Source organism: Ceratotherium simum, chromosome 1 (assembly GCF_057802395.1).
Source record: "Ceratotherium simum simum isolate JZ-2026a chromosome 1, ASM5780239v1, whole genome shotgun sequence".
Taxonomy (NCBI): domain Eukaryota; kingdom Metazoa; phylum Chordata; class Mammalia; order Perissodactyla; family Rhinocerotidae; genus Ceratotherium; species Ceratotherium simum.
The window spans coordinates 76568115-76586638 of record NC_141900.1 but is presented as its reverse complement, the minus strand read 5'-3'; the positions used below and the strand labels follow the sequence as shown (position 1 = coordinate 76586638).

General features: G+C 38.3%; 1 protein-coding gene across 1 annotated transcript; it reads right to left on the bottom strand.

Moving 5' to 3' along the window:
• Positions 1-250: 250 nt before the first annotated feature.
• On the bottom strand, positions 251-7619 carry LSM8 (LSM8 homolog, U6 small nuclear RNA associated). Its single transcript, XM_004418767.2, has 4 exons — positions 7478-7619; positions 6295-6335; positions 3751-3878; positions 251-1008 (listed from the first exon to the last, which is right to left on the bottom strand). The coding sequence occupies exons 1-4, from the start codon at positions 7506-7508 to the stop codon at positions 918-920; spliced, it is 291 nt and encodes a 96-aa protein (XP_004418824.1). The 5' UTR covers positions 7509-7619; the 3' UTR covers positions 251-917.
• Positions 7620-18524: the final 10905 nt, after the last annotated feature.

Sequence of the window (18524 nt, the reverse complement as noted above, 5' to 3'; positions counted from 1 at the left end):
TTTAAACACTATTTACAACATTGTTTCTACGGATTCTTTAAAAGGTATAATCAACCAATGGTACACAGGAGTTTTACAAAACAGCCTAACTGTAGATGGAGGGATGTTATCTACTTAACTGATTTACCCAAATAATCAACCAAAGAATAGGCCTGAAATGCTCTGAGAAACCATGTTTACTTCTTTTAAAATTAGGTTTATGGAACCAGTGAGTTATGCAAAGTTGTTGACAATAAGAGCAAGCACTACCTCAATACAAACTTAAGGTTTATTTACTCACATTTATAAACAACAACAAAAAACTCCTTTAAAACTAGAAATTCCTCAATTCTTACAATTAAAAGCTAAGATGGCTTTTAAGACTATGTGGAATCAATTTTTCAGATAACATACAACTTTGTTAGCATTTTTCCTTTTCTCAACCAGATACATTTTTATTCATACTTCTCAAGTGCCAGGGAGCAACCACCAGGGCAGAATGATAAATAGAGATGGTTCAGATAACTGCAAAGCACAAGACTTACCTTCCTATGACTTTCTTAAAAAGCAGGGAAAGAAACACATGTATCCTGCACCACTGATAGTATTTGTATGCTTTATATAGTACACGAATTTCTCTTTTCAACTAGTTTTCCATAAATATTAAAATATCAGAAATTTTTCTACAAGTTCTCAAAATAATCATTAGATTTTCATACTATTTAATAGAAAAATAAAACCAAGCTACCAAACCTATGATTTAGGCAAGAAAAAAAAAAGTTATTTTCAAGAAAATGTAGAAATATTTTAATTTACATATCATATTACAAGGAATCAATATGGAGTCAAAATCCACAATTTCATAAAAATTCTGCACATCATCCTCAAAACAGTTTCTGTACAAAGATTTACAGATATCCAATGTATGTCGTTTTTCCTCAGTGTGCTACAGAGTTTAGAGGTTCTGCTCGAATATTCCCCAAATCAAGCGCAGAATCTGTCTCTTCATCAATTTCTCCAATGACTGCACTGTAATTATTTGAGGAGAAAGACAGTCAGTTAAAACAATCTCATATCTCAACAAAACTGAGCAGACATAGTAAAAAGAAGTACTTAAGGGGAATAACAACATTTTCATGTGGTAGTGAAGTGCACATTTAAGTCACAAAACTCAAGAAGAAATAACTTGAAGGCAACATTATTATAGGAAACAATATTAAAGGACAGATTGCATATGGTGTGATTGGATCATGAGTCTTTAAAGGAAAAAGACACACACAGCATAGTATGGTACAAAAACCCAAAACTTCCAATCCTATGATTTCAACTCAATCCAGGGACTGTATTGTGGTGGGGAGGGAAAATCACAAAATCACTACTAAATAAGCAAGTAAAAGTGTCTATTATTTGACTAACGTCAATGAACTAAATCCATCAGTGATATATCTCTATTAGCTTTCTTTTCATGATTTCTCAGTTTACTCAATTTAAATCCAAGACCAAAAAGCACAGTTCTTCATATACAAAGATAATAGCAGCAACAGGTACTTAAACATCTAACAAATGATTTTTTTTTAAGTGAGGAAGATTGGCGCTGAGCTAACATCTGTTGCCCATCTTCCTTTTTTTGCTTGAGGAAGAGTGGCCTTACGCTAACATCTGTGCCAATCTTCCTCTATTTTGTATATGGGTCGCCACCACAGCACGGCTTGATGAGTGGTGTAGGTGCGTGCCTGGGATCTGAACCTGCGAACCCGGACCACACCAACCTTAACCACTACGCCACTGGGCCAGCCCCCTAACAAATGATTTTTTTGATATGATTGGCTAGGGTTAAAGTGAGTAAATTTTTCTTGATTAAACACTAACATAAAGTCTATAACATGACAGTCGTGAGTCACTTAACAATAGGGATACGTTCTGAGAAATGCATCATTAGGCAATTTCATCATTGTGCAAACATCATAGAGTGTACTTACACAAACCTAGGTGGTATAGCCTACTATACACTTAGGCTATATGGTACTAATTTTACGGGACCACTGTCGTATATGCGGTCCATCGTTGACCAAAACATCACTATGGGGTGCGTGAATGCTATTTCATTAATACCATGCTAGGTAACCAAGTCATGGCTATGGATATAATCACTGTTACATCCATACTATGGGACACGTATGAAACTTATTCCATAAAGAATTAGTTGTTTAAATTTGTTTGGTTTTAATGAGAGTAAATTCTACAAATACTTGCAATACAGAATTTGCCCAATTTTGCTTTAAATTATATAAAGCCTTCAGTTCTCTATTAAATGGCAAGTACCAAACTCTAGGAGAATATATTAAGTTTTCTCAATATAAAATAAATCAAAGATCTCAATTCTACCCTTAAAAATTTAGTATCATTTAAAATCCTTATGAAAGACAGTAAAGTGCTGGTAAACGTTTTAAAACCAGCTCTCCAACCAGCTGATCTGCAGTGTTTATTTATATCCATAACGCAAATACTCCCACTATGGCCTATTTCAAGCTACCAACAAATTATCAATCAGCTTGCAAAATTCCTGAAACTATAGGAATCTACTTTTGCGAGCCAGTACATGCTGGCTCCAGCACACCACTGGGTCTACAGCAAAGTTTTAAATTCTTTTAAATTGAAGTTGAAAAAAAACATTTCCTTGTTTTTTAAATTAAAGTAGGAGAAAGCTTCGTAAAATCAATTCTTATGCAGAGCCCCAATATAAACAACCTGTGTTGTTCTGGTCAGGGGGCCTGGGCCCTACCTGCTTTGTCGTCTTCTCGTTCTTTACAGCTCATTTTATAACTTCACACCTAAAAGTCATCTCTATAGAATATTTTATAAACTCCCAATTTTGATTAAAGATCAAATAATTTATCCATCTAAAGGTGATTTTAAGATAAACAATTTAAATGAATAAAGTATTCCTTCATCATCTATATCCTACTTGTCCCCCAAAATAATCTAAGATGCTAATATCTTTTGCTGCCTTCCAGCTATGTTTTAATTCTATATAGTACTCATTAGAAATTTGATTCAATAATCTTCTAGCCTCTATAATCGCACAAATACAGTAGCTACTAGCCACATGTGACTATTAAAATTAATAACAATGAAATAAAGTTTAAAATTCAGTTCTTCAGTCACACCAGCAACTTTTCAAGTACTCAAAAGCCACATACCTGGCTAGTACCTAACACAGTGGTCAATGCAGATATACAAGACTTCCATTATCCCCCAATGTTGTATTGGACAGTATTGCTCTAACTGTTGTAGACTTTTCTTAAATTGCTACCACTAAAATATGTCTTCTTAAACTGCCATATCAGTGTGTCACAAGTTAACTGAAACTACAGTATAAACTTGGGACATCTTAAGTGTGCCAATTATACTAAAAATTTAAAAGCAAAAAATAAGTAATGGATAAGTGCTTGTTTGTAAATTCAGGTACGTCATAGAGCAATTTAAAATTGTTCACACAAGAGATTTCAAAGATATTTTCAAACTCTAGTCTTGGACTCTAGTAATATATTTAGGTTCCTCTAAAATTAGGGGTATTTTGGAAAAACATGGTAAGAAGCCTCTCTAATGAAGAATTCAGGGTAAGGCAGGGCCCTTTCTGAATCCTATCCAGGCCACTTAACTATCAGAAATATGGACAAATTTCAGTAAATAAAAACCTCTTCTCCATATAGCAAGGCAATACACCTACAGTATACTTAACTTGCCTTAAAAAAGACATATTTTACTTACACATTGTCACCTCTTACAATGTATAACCCTAGTACCACTTGTTCTACTCCCTGTGAAGAGCTGAATACTCGTTCGTGGCTTTCATCCAAAATCAAATTAATGGTCTGGTCAAAACCTTTCAGTGTTCCCTGTAAAGAAAACATTCAAGAGAAAAAGACAAATATTTATCTGAATGTGTAAATTCCACCACACAACAATTTTAGTTGCCAGGTACTCCAACAGAAATACATATTTTAAATATAAGTCCACTATAAAATAGAATACCTCTTTATAACCAACAGCATTCTTGGACACAAAACTTACCGCTTGGTATTTTAAGAGGGTGGGGGGGAAACCACACCACACATCTGACTAGTATGCAGAGCTGTTGAGAGCTACCAAGGCTACCTACGTACCAGTGTATGTGTTTCCAAGGAAAGTAGCATAAAAGCCCAAGTAGTCCAGAAGCTAACAGTCTAAAGACAAAAACTAAAACAAGTGAAATTTAAGGGAAAACTAAATATATATATACACATATAGAAAACTATATATATATTATATACAAATATATATATATATATATAATATATATATATATGTAAGTATATCAAGGGGAACCATACATACCAGCTATAGCAATGTAACAGTATCACTTGATGCTACATACGAGTATTAGGCCCTGTGCTAAACACACTACACGTATTATCTCAACTAATCACTACCCTTTGAGGTAGATTTAACTATTCCCATTCAGAGAAGAAAAACTGATGCACAGAGAGGTTAAGTAATCTCTCAAGGTTTCACGGGTAGAAAGCAGCAGAGCTAGGATCTGAACCACAAAAGGCAAGCTTCAGAACCAGACCACTGACCTGCTCTATTATACAACAATGAACAAACTTTATACTGGTAGTAACAGCTAACCCTTAATGAGTACTTACTATTTGCCAGACAGTGTTCTATGGGCCTCAAATGTATTTACTTATTTAATCCTCAATAACCCAGTTAGGTAGATACAAATATGACTGTAATAATTAGAACCAGAACTTGAAGGAAATATTCAGAGCAAGTTGTATGGAAGAATCCTGGTTTTGAAAAAAGAAAGACATGGGCCTAGGACAACACAGAAACTCAGAGGCTATTCAAGTTTCTGAAGAAACATCAACTTATTTTGGCTTTGGTTGGTTAAATCTCTCAAGCTCAGTATTAAACTGAGTTTCAGGTTTTGGAAATCAAAATATATAAAATCAGGGGCCGGCCCGGTGGCGCAGTGGTTAAGCTCACGCACTCCACTTTGGCGGCCCAGGGTTCGCAGGTTTGAATCCCGGGCACGGACCAACACACCACTTGTCAAGCCATGCTGTGGCGGCGTCCCATATAAAGTAGAGGAAGATGGGCACAGATGTTAGCTCAGGGCCAGTCTTCCTCAGAAAAAAGAGGAGGATTGGTAACAAATGTTAGCTCAAGGTTAATCTTCCTCACCAACAAAAGAAAAAAAGCAAGGCCAACCAGCCTCAGCTTTGGAGTCAAATCCAGTTTAAATCCTAGTTTGGTTCTGCCACTTATTATCCACATGACTCTGGGAAAGTGACTCACTTTGTCTGAGGTTGGTTCCTCACCTAGAATACAGGGGTAACTCTTCTTCACAGGGTTGTACTGAAGAATACGTGATAAAACAGATGTAAAGTGCCTGGTACATGATATACACTTAATAAATGGCAAAGTCTAACACTTTGATTGGTAACAGTCACCTAAGAACCCACTGAGAAAAATCACAAGGATTAAAAGTAAACAAAAACAAAACTGCAGAATGGGAAAATAAGAAATTAAATTATATGAATTAAATACTGTTAGAAAATAGAGAGTTTCGCAGCCTTAAAACTTTTTTGAAAGCAAATAACCATATGAATTATAGATGAAGAAATAATTAAGTCACCCAAAATCATGGGATAAATTCCTCAGATCAAGGAAGAGGTTAAGGAGAGAATCCAAGATTTTTCTGGAATTAAAAGAGGATACTGTGGTAAAAGGACAAACGAGATGAAATAAATTTAGAGTTCATCATCATAATTTGTCCCGAGGTTGTCTTACAACCTAAGAATATTCAAAGAATATTAACACCACTCAAACCTTAAATGTTCATTATTCTACATATGCAGTATCTAAATCATAAAAACGTTTCTAAGATGCATACACAAAATTCCAAAAAAATTATGAGATTCATGTAGTGAATGTCAGAGCACTGAATGTGGAAGGAAATAAAAAATGGAAGAGGAAGATAAATATAAAACACAGGAACTTATCTGCAGACTAGACTAGAAGCTCTCTGAGGGCAGAATCTATTATTCATCCTAGCTCCTAGAAGCTTGTATGTAACTTACATTCAACGCTTATTAATGAAGAAAATGTGGATTGGCAGCTATTTATCAAAGAGATAGAGTTGAATCATAAGAAAACTACAATGCAGGTATACTGTGGTACCTAGGCATCCAGTTGAGAGGTTCTACACAAAAATTTACAACCAATAAGCTTAAAAGAAAGCAGAGAATGAAGATGCCAAATACGTACCACAATCATTCTCCCATCAGAAGTAATAACAGCAACAGTTCCTGATAACTGAATCAAGGAAAGCATTTCTCAGGGAATGCAAACTGAAAACTTAGACTCTAGTAAGGAAATGGTATGAATTACTGGGAAAAAGGTGACAGTTAAGATACAACTATACAACAAAGCCACTACATTCACAACATAAAAACCTAAAAACTAACTTCTCCAATTCTTTATGATAATTACACAATTAAAAAAGGGAACACAGAAAAAGAAAATCCCTTTCTGTATGTGATCAGTGAATCCTGTCTCATAACAGCTGGCATGTTTGGTACTCTTACTGGGAATACTGCCCATCAGACTTTGAGCAAGACATTCCCTCCATTCTTAAACCTGTTTCTTCATCTCTAAAACCAAAAATGGGATTAGTGCTAAATTAATCAATGTTGAATGATTTCAAGCGTGTTAAAGACATTGTCTTCTAGGACCTGGCTTCTGGAATTCAAAAGAAGCTATAATCAATGTCACAAGGTACCAATATGCTTGCATCATTAAAAGCCTTTATAGTATTTCACTTCTGTCCCAAATTTGTACATGAGAGCACAATGTAGTGTTTCTGTCCTGAGACTTTAAAATGGTTAACACTTGTATAGAGTACTTGAAGACTTCACACGGGCTTTTTCAAGTTATTTGTCCCTCATGACGATCCATTACGACAGCATTATTTCCATTCTATCAACAAAGTTGAGACTTCAAGCAGTAAAGGGACAGAAATTCAATTTGTACACCAGCTTTAAAATCTCTGCTATCTTCTAACAGTGAGCAAAGCCTACGAATAAAACAAGTACATGGTTTTACAAGACCATCGTCGCCGCCAGGTCGACTGTTCATCTTACTCCCACACTTGAAGGTATAGGCCCTAGGATGAGCCAATAGCTGATTTCTAGAGAGACAGGGAAAAGCTGGGAATAATCACAGCGCCTTTTTCTGTTCAGGTTAAAATTAAAAAGAGCCTTAGGCCGCTAAGAGCAACCGGCTCCGGGTCCTTAACCCCCGCACCCGCACCCCGGGCCCCGCAGTGGCCGGGCGTCCCACCCGCCCGCCGATCCTGACCCCCGGCCTCTCCAGCACCGGCCCTCTCCAGTGCAGACGCCGGCCTCGCCACGGCCCCGGCTAGCGCCCGTGGCGGCAGGCCCGAGGATACGGTTGATGTAGTTTTCCAGGGCGGACGTCATGATGCTCGGCCCGGACGCTCCGCTCCACACAACTGCGCCGGCGACAAACGAAGCTAAAACCACTTGCCGGGAACCGGCAGCTGCTCCCGCCGACTGGCGGCAGCAAATATCGCGAGAGTTACCGCATCATCGCTTCCGTGAGTCAGAGATAAAAGGAAACCGACCAGACCACGTCCCAGAGCAAAGTGGTGACGAGTCAGTGCGCGTGCGCAGTATGTTGCCACTGTTTTGCCCGGTCGGTGATCTCGGAACCCGCGAGAGACAAAAGGGAGCGGGAGGCGGAAGGAAGGAAGCAGGTTTCTGAAGGGGGGGCAGGAGGAAGAACGTGGAGGAGCAAGTTTCCTAGCGGAGTGAAAGCCAATGGGGTAGAGGTTACTAGGAGAAAATGTTGAAAAAAGTCAAGGCGGGAGAAAACGGAATAAGGTGTTTTCACCACGCGTCAAGTAGAGAGATAAGTGCTGTTCTCCTATGAAATATAGGTGCGGGGAAGTGGAATCCCTAGTTTTTCTGCTGCACGGGTCGAAAATTAATCTTTTAGAAACCAAATCGGCCAGGGCAAAGTTGCGCACGTTATGACCATACGATATGGGTCTCAGAAGAACACAACAATAAAAAGCACGTTCGCATATCCTGCATTTGCCTCTAAAGATGCGTCAACCTGGAGGCGTTGTTATTCACTTATTTAAAAAACTGAATACAAACGGGCAAAAGTGTGTGAGCCTCGTTTGGAAAACAGCCTCCCTTTTACCACGGCGCAGGTCTCCCTGTCCTCAGGGTGAAGTTAGTAAATAAAAGACAGGTCTGTTGCACTGCCCTGGGAAGGACTGATGAAGGGGGGTCTTCTAGATAAGCACCAGACAGACTAGGTTCGAGTCCTGGCTCTGCTAAGCAATCGCGTGGCTGTCCTGGCACAAGTAACATCAACTCATCTGGGCCTCAGTTTCCTTAAATCCTGCCACAGCTATCATTTTGGATATTAACAAATGTTATTAGGTAACGTCACTCTTTTCCTTTTATTTTACTGTGGTGCCCTAACGTCAAATGACTTGAAGTTAGAAGAGCATCTATACTATACAAAATACCAGCGGGAGCTGTTTCCCCTTTTTACAAAATTTCTTTCTGATTTCAGTTAGGCTTGTAATTTCTTAACTGAAGAATTGTGGGTTTGAAGTAACTCTTGCAATGTTGGCAGTTTTCCTCTGAAAAGGGAAGCATCTGTTTTCATTACATGATACCCGCAAAATTACCTACAGATCACTTCCAAATGTTTAATATTTTATATATTGAAACTTACTCTGACCTGTTTGAAACCACATATATAATTGGGAATTAGGTGGTGAGTATCCCAGTATTTTCTGGGGGAAAAATTCAAGTATCTTCTGTAAATGAAAAAATGAAGATATTGTGTGATTTGCAAATGTGAGACACTGAACTAAAAGAAAACCAAAGTACAAATTAGTGATAAATGAGTTATCATTAGTAAGGAGTTTTAAAAAAATAGTATGCCACGTTTTAAAAATGAGTAATCCATGTAGTTTTTCATCTCTTAAAGTGTGCTTATGTTTGAAAATGTTTATATAGTAACTTACGGAACTAGTTTCATCATAAATACATTACAACTTGATGACTTTGTGTAGTTTCCATTAAATTAATATGCCAGATAAATAGCGGATATGCAGTGTTTATGAGCGTCACAAATTCTTTTACACATGTCTTGAAACTGCTATATTTTCTGTAGTCCCTAAGGATCACAGATGAGAAGAGAAAGCCTATGGATAAAGAAAAGTCCATTTAGTAAGACAAAAATGAGTTATATCTGAATGCAAACCTTATATATGTGGTTTACCTAAATTAGCCTGTGACCTTGGGACATAGAGAGGTCAACACCTCATAAAGGAAAATTAAGTTAAAGTTCCAACAGAGGAAATGATTTATATAAACAGCTGACTCTAAAAAGTTAAGAAGGTATAGCAAGACCTTCAGCTTTAATCAAGATCTCTCAAAGTGCTATCATTTAAATGATACCCTATCACTGTTAGAGTCAACCAAACTGCTGGAATGGACACTCATTTTATTCTGATAGTTCTGAATCTAAACCTTGAGCAGAAAGTACAATTTTTATATTTAGTTCATTTAAGACTGGCCTATTAGTTTATATATCTCTCGACCCAGTCATGAGCCTCCCCCTCATTAGTAATCCAGTTGCACATATCTAGAACAACCACCAAGATTCATTAAGAATACAGCAAAAAAGAGATGGAAAAGGGTAGAAAGGAGTTCCCTAGATATCTGACATGCCTGGAGTCACTTTCTATTAGTAGAAACTAATGTATATTAGTGGGTCTCTCTCTGGAAGCACTGTTGAAGAGGATCTTAGTGATCCCCCTGAGAATCAGGGCATAACTCGTCTCTCTTTGTATCCTATATTCTTTCGTTAACCTGAAGAATCAGACTCACACTAGAATCTGAGGAAACTGAATTTGCACTTTCCCATGAATGGTTCATGGAAAACAATGACAATAATAATTGTAAAATTAAAATATTAGTTCTAACCTAATATGATATGCACTTTTACTTTGATTTTTTATTGATTTATATTCCTACAAGTTTGGAAAGTGTCAACCAATTAGCAATATATGTTGAATAGATCTTTCTAGGGTTCTCCAAGGTAGAAAAGTACATAAATAAGTCACGGTCTCTCCTTACAAAGAAATTGCTGAATAAGTACGGAGCTTTAATTATAAACATGAAATAATTAGTTCATGGAAAAATAATAAATATCCCAAATTATAAAGAAAGGTAATTGATGTGGCAATATTAGTTTATTTAACACTATAAATTACAAAGTGTTTTTCATATATTATGCGTTTTTTTTCTTTTACGGTATTAAGAAACATTTTTAACTCCATTTTTTAAGAGATGTAAAAAAATCAAAGATAACTGACTTGTTAGTTGAGAAGTGGTATAGGGTCATGATTAAGAACAGACTCAGGAACTAGTCTGTCTGGCTTTGGATCTTATTGACTTTGAGTGGATTGCTTACTTCTGGCCTCAGTTTCCCCATCTGTAAAATGGAGAAAATGATAGTACTTATTTCGTTAAATTGTTGGGGGATTAAAAGTAAGTCTTATAAAGGCTGGCATATGATAAACTCTCAATAATGTTAGTTATTATTGCTCAAGGACAGAGACTACATCAGAGGTAACCTTTTTTCAGTCCCAAAGCTTGTTCTACAGTATTTTGTTCCCTGCTTTTTTTTCCTGATTGGACAGATGGAGCGGTACACATTTTAAGTGCTTAAGGAAGAGGTAGATGAATACGTGTTAAAATCTTGGAAGGTTTTATAAAAAAGGTAAGACTTAAATTGGTGCTTGAGAAAAAGTACAAATGCACTTGAGGAAAATTAATCTGACATGAATTATTTAGTGGAAATAGGAACTGAGGATAAGAAGGCTAGCGAGAATCCGGGTGTGAGTTTCTGATTTGTAGCAGTAGGAATGGAAAGGAAGAAGAGATGTGATTGAAAGATAGTGGTTAAGAAAGGCAGTGGGAGCTGGCCCCATGGCATAGTGGTTAAGCTCAGCATGCTCCACTGTGGCGGCCTGGATTCACTGGTTTGGATCCCACGTGCAGACCTACACCACTCACTAGCCATGCTAAGGCGGCGACCCACATACAAAATAGAGGAAGATTGGCACAGATGTTAGCTCGGGGCTGATCTTCCTCAAGCAAAAAAAAAAGAGAAAGATTGGCAACAGATGTTTGCTCAGGGTGAATCTTCCTCACTAAAAAAAAAAAGAAGAAGAAAGACAGTGGGGCAGACAGCAGATCATGGGCAGCATAGTGATAGTGTTGGTGAAATGGAAGGATGGCAAGACTAGGGAAACCCAGGAAAAGACAAGACTGCTTGTTAATAAAGTAGATGGGGACAATCTGTAGACCTGTGTACATGACACATGTTGCTCACCAGCCAGTGGTGAGGCCATGTAACGTACTGGTTGTACTTACAATGGCATACACTTTATCTTAAAGGTCTGGACAACCAGTCTATCTCAGGAGGCCCACTGTTTCAGTATATGCAGGATGGTGCATGTTAATAAAATACTTATAAATACTTTCATGCATTCTTTACATTTGCGTTTTGGAAACCCAAAACAGTAATATAAACATTTTGGCTACAATGTGATATGTACATTCCTGAAAATCATCACATTCAGAAAAATGGCTCACTTAAAATAACAGAGCTTAAGGAAAAAATAGGTCTGGGAAAGACTACTCAAAACCTGAACAACTGACCTAGAGCAGTGGTTCCCAAACTTTGCTGCTCGTTAAAATCACCTAGGGATCTTTGAAAACTACTGATGTCCTGGCTCCCACCCCCAGATATTCTGAGTTAAAGGGTATGAGGGTAGAGGCTGGGCATCAGGATTGTAAAAGCTCCCCGGGTGACAGTAACGTGAGGCAAGGTTTGGGAACCACTGAACTGCAGCATTGACAGACGCAATAACAATCCAAATGAAGATAGCACCTTTAAAGAACGTGTAAAATTCCTAACAAATAAAAAAATGCTATAGTAACTTACAGAGCTTTACCTTTTAAAAAAAGTTGAAAGTAGCTTAAAAAATGACAGTTTATGGAAGAGTTGACTCTGCTGAGTGATGGAAACAAGGGCAGGAGAACATCGTCAGAAGTTGCAGCCGGAGAAGCAATTGCAAACTTGCAATTTGCAAGCACAATTTGCAATTTGCAATTGCAAACTGTGCAAAATGCAGAGATGCCAGGGATAGATGGCTTTGATTCATTGTCTGATGTTGCTTTTGCGCAAAGATCTAAGAGAACTGCAAAATAAGCACTATGAAAATAGAGTGCACGGCTGAGCTAAGCAAAAGGAAGAATGGGACGCCACATGGTGAAAGGATGTCATTTGTGTATTGTATTCCTCCAGGCCTGCTGTGATCATGCAATCAACTTTGTTACTTGTACTTGACATTCAACTGTTGTTTCTTGGTAGCGGAAGACACTAAAGTGCTGGGAAAAATTAAGTATGAACCAACCCAACTTCCACATTATTCTAACATTACTCCCACATTTAACCATCAGATGTGAGCTGATTCGTATTACACAAAACAGTGCTCTAGCACAACAGACTTAATATTCCACTGAGGATCTGGACTTTAAATATGGTTAACCTGCCCCTCTTTTACTTATCTCCTCCTGTGGTTCATACTTTCTTTAATGAGTTGTTGTTGTTAGTGTCGTCAAGTCGATTCTGACTCCTAGTGACCCTGTGTACAGCAGAGTCTGGTCTTTTTTGCTCTGTCCTCTCACATTCCCACGCTATATCAGACAATGCTCTGCTGCTATTCATAGGGTTCTCATGGCTAATTTTTTTGGAAGTGGGTGGCCACGTCCTTCTTCCTTGTCTGTCTTAGTCTGGAAGGTCTGCAGAAACCCGTCTACCATAGGTGGCCCTGCTGGTATTTGAAATACCAGTGGCATAGCTTTCAGCATCCCAGCAACATGTAGCCGCCACAGTGTGGTGTGGATCCCTGACTGGGAAATGAACCCTAGTCGTGAGTGCACAGAAGCTTAACCATTAGACCGCTGGTCTCATACCTCTGACTTTGCCCTAAGGAGGTATTTGAATTCATACAACTTGGGGCAGCTTTATTTAAATAGCAAATAAAGTGTATGACTAATCCAAGTGGAGCACCTAGGCCTGAACCTTTTCAATATATTTTTTAAAAATAAATTACCATGTATGTGTTATCAATATTGTAAAGCAGATTAAAGAACACTATTTCAAACTGAGTGCATTTGCTTGCTTTTTTGTTGTTTTTGCTTGGCTTTTAGTGTCTTTAGAGGCTTGGATTGCAATAAAATTATGCTGTCCTTTTTATTGTGATTTTGGCATGCCAAAATTGGAAAATAATATTGATGGCAGAAATTAACATAAGTGTCTAGGAGCTTCAACCTAACTTCTTCCTGAATGGTATAAGCCACACTGAAGGAATAGATTGACTTACACTTGTTGCAGACATTATATTGCAAGAGAGACTGAAACTAATTTATTGAGATCTTTGGAGAAAAATAGAGAGGTTAGGCTGTGAAGGAGGAATAACGTGAGGAGGTACAGAAAGATAAATGGCGTGTTAGAGTGAAGAATAAGAATTATATTGACAAAAACTAAGCATAAGTAACCTTGAGACACTAGTGGAAAGCAAATGCCTCAAATTACATTAAAATACACATGGAATAGGAAAAAATGAAAAAAATCAAAATTTTTCCTTACTATTTCTGAAAAGTTCTCATTATCTAAGTTTTGCTGTTGTTTTGTTTTTATGCCTGAAATATAATTAGTCTCCCACCTCCACCCTTTTTCTTCAGACCATGGATCTAGATATTTAGAGGTGGAAGGAAATCTAGGAATTTCCAAGTCCATGTTTCCCATCTTGTGGATAAGGAAAGTGAGTTCCAAGGAAGCTCAGTGACTTCCCCAGGGTCACATAGCAGAGCCTACAATGAAGGCCTCCTAGATTCTAGTTCAGTGCTCCTTACAGTAATTGATAATAAAGTGTTTTACTCACAAAAAAATTGATTCTATATCTACAGGTAATCAGCATGTATCCACAGATATGTCATTATCTGCCTTTGTAGGTAGACTTTCGAAGATCAGAAGGAATTGCTATCCAAGTACTCAAAGGCGGCTGGACATCTTTCAGATGTCAATACCTGGGAAGAATAAGAAAAGCAAATAGGGTATTGTGGTAGGCAGAATAATGGTCCCCCAAGGATGTCCACTTCCTAATTCCCAGAAAATGTGATTATGTTACTTTATATGGAGAAAGGGACTTTTCAGATGTGATTAAAGCTAAGGACAGTGAGATGGGGAGAATATCCTGGATTATCTGGATGAGGCCACTCTAATCACTTGAGTCCTTAAAAGTGGAAGAAGGAGCCCAGAGAATGGGTCTGAGAGATGTGTGTGAAAAGGAGTGGTTCCACTGTTGATGGCTTTGAAGTTGGGGGAAGGGGACCATGAGCCAAGGAATGTAGTTGCTTTTAACTGGGAACAGCCCTCAGTTTACAGCCAGCAAGAAAAGTCCCACAATAACAAGGAACTGAATTCTGCCAGTCACTTAAGTGAGCAGGAGATAGATTGGTGCCTCAGAGAGCAATATCTGCCAACACCTCGATTTTAGTCCAGTCAGACCCATACCAGACTTCTGACCTATAAAACTGTAAGATAAACTTTTGTTGTTTAAGCCACTGTCTTTGATAATGTGTTGCGGCAGCAATAGAAAACTAATGGAGATATTCAACTTCTTAATTTATTATCTTTCTGGATTTTGACTAAAGAAAGCCATTGAGAGGGGCCGGCCCCGTGGCATAGCAGTTAAGTGTGCGCGCTCCCCTGCTGGGGGCCTGGGTTCGGATCCTGGGCATGCACCGATGCACTGCCTCTCAGGCCGTGCTGTGGCAGTGTCCCATATAAAGTGGAGGAAGATGGGCACGGATGTTAACCTAGAGCCAATCTTCCTCAGCAAAAAGAGGAGGATTGGCAGATGTTAGCTCAGGGCTAATCTTCCTCACAAAAAAAAAAAAAAGCCATTGAGTAAAACAACTGTACTGTACCTAGGAAATTTGGAGCATATTTGACTCTTTATAAACAACTTTAGTACTATTGCACATGACCGTCTTTCTCTGTGGCGCAAAGCCTTATAAACTTCTCCCCAGAATTTCCTCCATGATGGAATTAAGTAAAACATGGGTTTCTTCAACCCAAATTACTGTTTACTTCATATGAGTGTTCCTTACTCATTATATTGTCATATCATAAGGTGGAGGCTCCACTGTCAGGGAAAGAGGAGCGGTACATATTCAACCTTTACTGAAATCTTAAGTCTTCTTGATCAAGCACTCACTGTGTTCTCAGCCTCCATCTCTCTTCCATGGAACATGTTCCATGGTTCTGCTGGTTTCTTCGCTGGGTTTTGTTTTGCTCGAAGTCATTTTGTTAGTAAATGAGAGAGCCAGTCTTTGAACCTAGGCAGTCAGGCTCCACTGCACTGTGATTTTAATATTGTTGTCCAAGGGAAATGCCCAATAGAGTGAAGAAATGAAGACCAGGATATAAACAAAAGATCATTTACGGTTAATGGCCCGGATGTCGGCACTTGTACTCTTCTTTCAGATTCCTGGTTAGGACAGTTACAAAGAGGCAGATTCAACACTTCTTAAAATTTTTTTCAACAGTAAATGCTTCTGCATTTATTCCATTTTTTTCTTCAGTATTAGACATCTGTGTTGTTAATAGTAAACTTCTCTAACAAGAGTTGGCAAACTATAGTCCTTGGACCAAATTTTTTTGTAAACATTTTATTGAAACACAGCCACACCTATTAATTTATATATTGTCTGTAGCTGCTATTGGGTGACAATGGCAAAGTTGAGTAGTTGTGACAGAGACCATATGGCCTACAAAGCCCTAAAATATTTACTATCTGGCTCTTTACAGAAAGTTTACAGACCTCTTTTCTAATGTCAACAAATGAGATTTCTAAAGCTGTTATATCCATATTACCAAATTGTCCTCTACAAAGTTTGCACAACTCACTCTTCCACCAGGAAAGTGAGATAATTCATCATCGTGATCAGCCTCAGGTATTACCATCATGCCCATTTTGACCAGCTTTGAGATATGACTCCTCCATTTCTCTGAACTTAACAATTTGTACCATGAAAAACAAGAAAACTGATTAGACTTCAGAAGAATGTCTGTGTTGTTTCCTCCCTCTCTCCCTTCCTGTTGTTGGAATTTCACTCTAGAACTACAGAAGCATTTTCAAAGTCATTACCCCATGTGATAATAACTCATGTAATGGGATTTTTCATGCATAAAAATAATGATGGTAGAAAGTAAAGAATGATCTGCATTTTAACATATGCATCAGAAACTAAATTAAAAACCACAGATGTGTCATAATAATGCAGTAGATTAAGAGAAATTCTCAGCAGAGAGTTTTTTTTGGAAACAAATAGTGGTAGTTCAAATGAAAGACAACTGTTTTTCAGGGATATTAATCTTTGTTTTTTGGCTGTTCAACATCAGAACTCTCTTTTATTTATTTTGGTGAGGGAGATTGGCCGGGAGCTAACATCTGTGCCCATCTTCCTCTATTTTATATATGGGACATCGCCACAGCATGGCTTGATGAGCAGCATGTTAGGTCCCCACCCGGGATCCAAACCTGCAAACCCTGGGCCGCCGAAGTGGAGCACGTGAACTTAACCACTATGCCACAGCACCAGCCCCTCTTTTTATTTCTTGAGAATTCCCTACTATATGAGTTTGGGTGGGAGATAGAGCTCAGTGTATCAGGTACTTGTTTTCCTGGTCTTTCTTGCAAGAGAGGTCTAGGCTCTGCTCACACTTTGAGTTGGGACCTATAACGAATGCACTCTTGTGGTCACACCACTTGCAGCAAGAGCAAGTTCATAAAAGAGCCATGCCGTTGATGTGACTGATGGCATCTAGGGCGTGTGGATGTGCCAGCTTCAGTCTGTAGTGTTTGGCAGTGGTGTGCACAGGGCCCTAGCTGACCTAGCTTTGCTGTGTGTTTGGGACAGGCTACATGGCTATGTAACTTCTGAATCTTGTTCTCCTGCCTGCCTCACAATTATGTGAGCTACTGAATATCCTTTAATAACTTCCCCTCCTGCTTGAATCAGCTCATGTTGATTTCTGGTTTCAAGGTGGCAGCTAAGAATTTTGACTGTAAAAATGTTCTGGAAGTGTAATGTTAGCAGTGAGCTACAGTGATCTTCAAACATTTTTTTTTGCTCATTTAGCTTCTAAATTTTATTAAACTAAAAAAATTTTAACTAAAACCTCTTTATACATGCTCCCTTTAAAATTCTAAATTTTTGTATCATTAGTTTATTAATTACAAAGAATATAATTTCTGTCCCATAGTATTTTGTTTATGTGCTTTAAATACATATATTTTTGTTAAAAACTTGAAGCTGCAGATTTAACTCATAAGTTTATAGCAAAGCTCATACTCACTATGAAACCCATCCACTGACTTTAATTTTCAATTTAAATAAATATTGTCATGTGTTCTATGAGACTGTTGGAAAGTTGATCCACCATGAGCCCTGAACATCCCTGCACATCCTTTCTGGATATGCAAGGCCCTGGTCACTCTTTACCTGGGCCAATTGTATGTCCCTTCTAGCTCAATTTCTAGGTAAGTAGGTGTATAATAATAACCATTTTCCAATTCTCACAACTATTTCAGTGTACTCTAGTGACTTTCACTTGTTGATATGTGCATCTCTGTGTTTGAGGTCTTTTTCTGGAACCCTGTCTAAGTGTGGCAGGCTGGAAATGCTGGGGAATTAGCAACCCCAGGGAGCAGTCTTCAGTCAATTACTGACAAGGTGGGTTTATAAATACCTCAGCCCCTTCATTGACCAGGTGGGATATCTCCAGTCATTCAACATAGTAGCTGGCTTAATAGTGCCCCTTTCATTGGCTAACTTCCTTTCCTTGTAACACTTCTCCACTCCCTTACTGGTTTTCCCAAAATAAACTACCTGCCCTTGAATTCTTGCCTTGGGGTCTGCTTTTGGGGGAACATAAGCTAAGATAGAGATCATGAATACTTCTTCCTTTCAAAGGGGTCTGTATCTTACTTGAGTTTGAGGATAGCCCTAGCCTGACCGCAGTCCTTGTCATCATCTGATTTCACCTGCTCATCTCTTACATGGCACAAAGGATGGGATAACGCTTCTTCCCCTCTCCACAGATCTGTGCAGGCCTCTTTAAATATCCCTGGGTAAGCAATCACTGCTGCCACCAAAGTTGATCTAAAGTGGGGTGTTTACTCAAAAACGAAATACCATAGGTTACTTGAGCCAGGCTGCTGCACTGAAACTTCAGTTAGACTCAGCGTTGTAGCAAGAAATGAAGCACAGAAATTACTCAATTTTCTGAATATGGCACAGGTA

What these genes read in the sequence shown, in the direction of transcription:
- LSM8 (XM_004418767.2), bottom strand. Translation starts at nt 7,508, where the DNA reads ATGACGTCCGCCCTGGAAAACTACATCAACC. An exon ending in CCTGGAAAACTACATCAACC is followed by an intron (nt 6,336 to 7,477) that starts GTATCCTCGGGC and finishes TTCAGTTATCAG; the next exon opens with GAACTGTTGCTGTTATTACT. An exon ending in CTGATGGGAGAATGATTGTG is followed by an intron (nt 3,879 to 6,294) that starts GTACGTATTTGG and finishes TTTTCTTTACAG; the next exon opens with GGAACACTGAAAGGTTTTGA.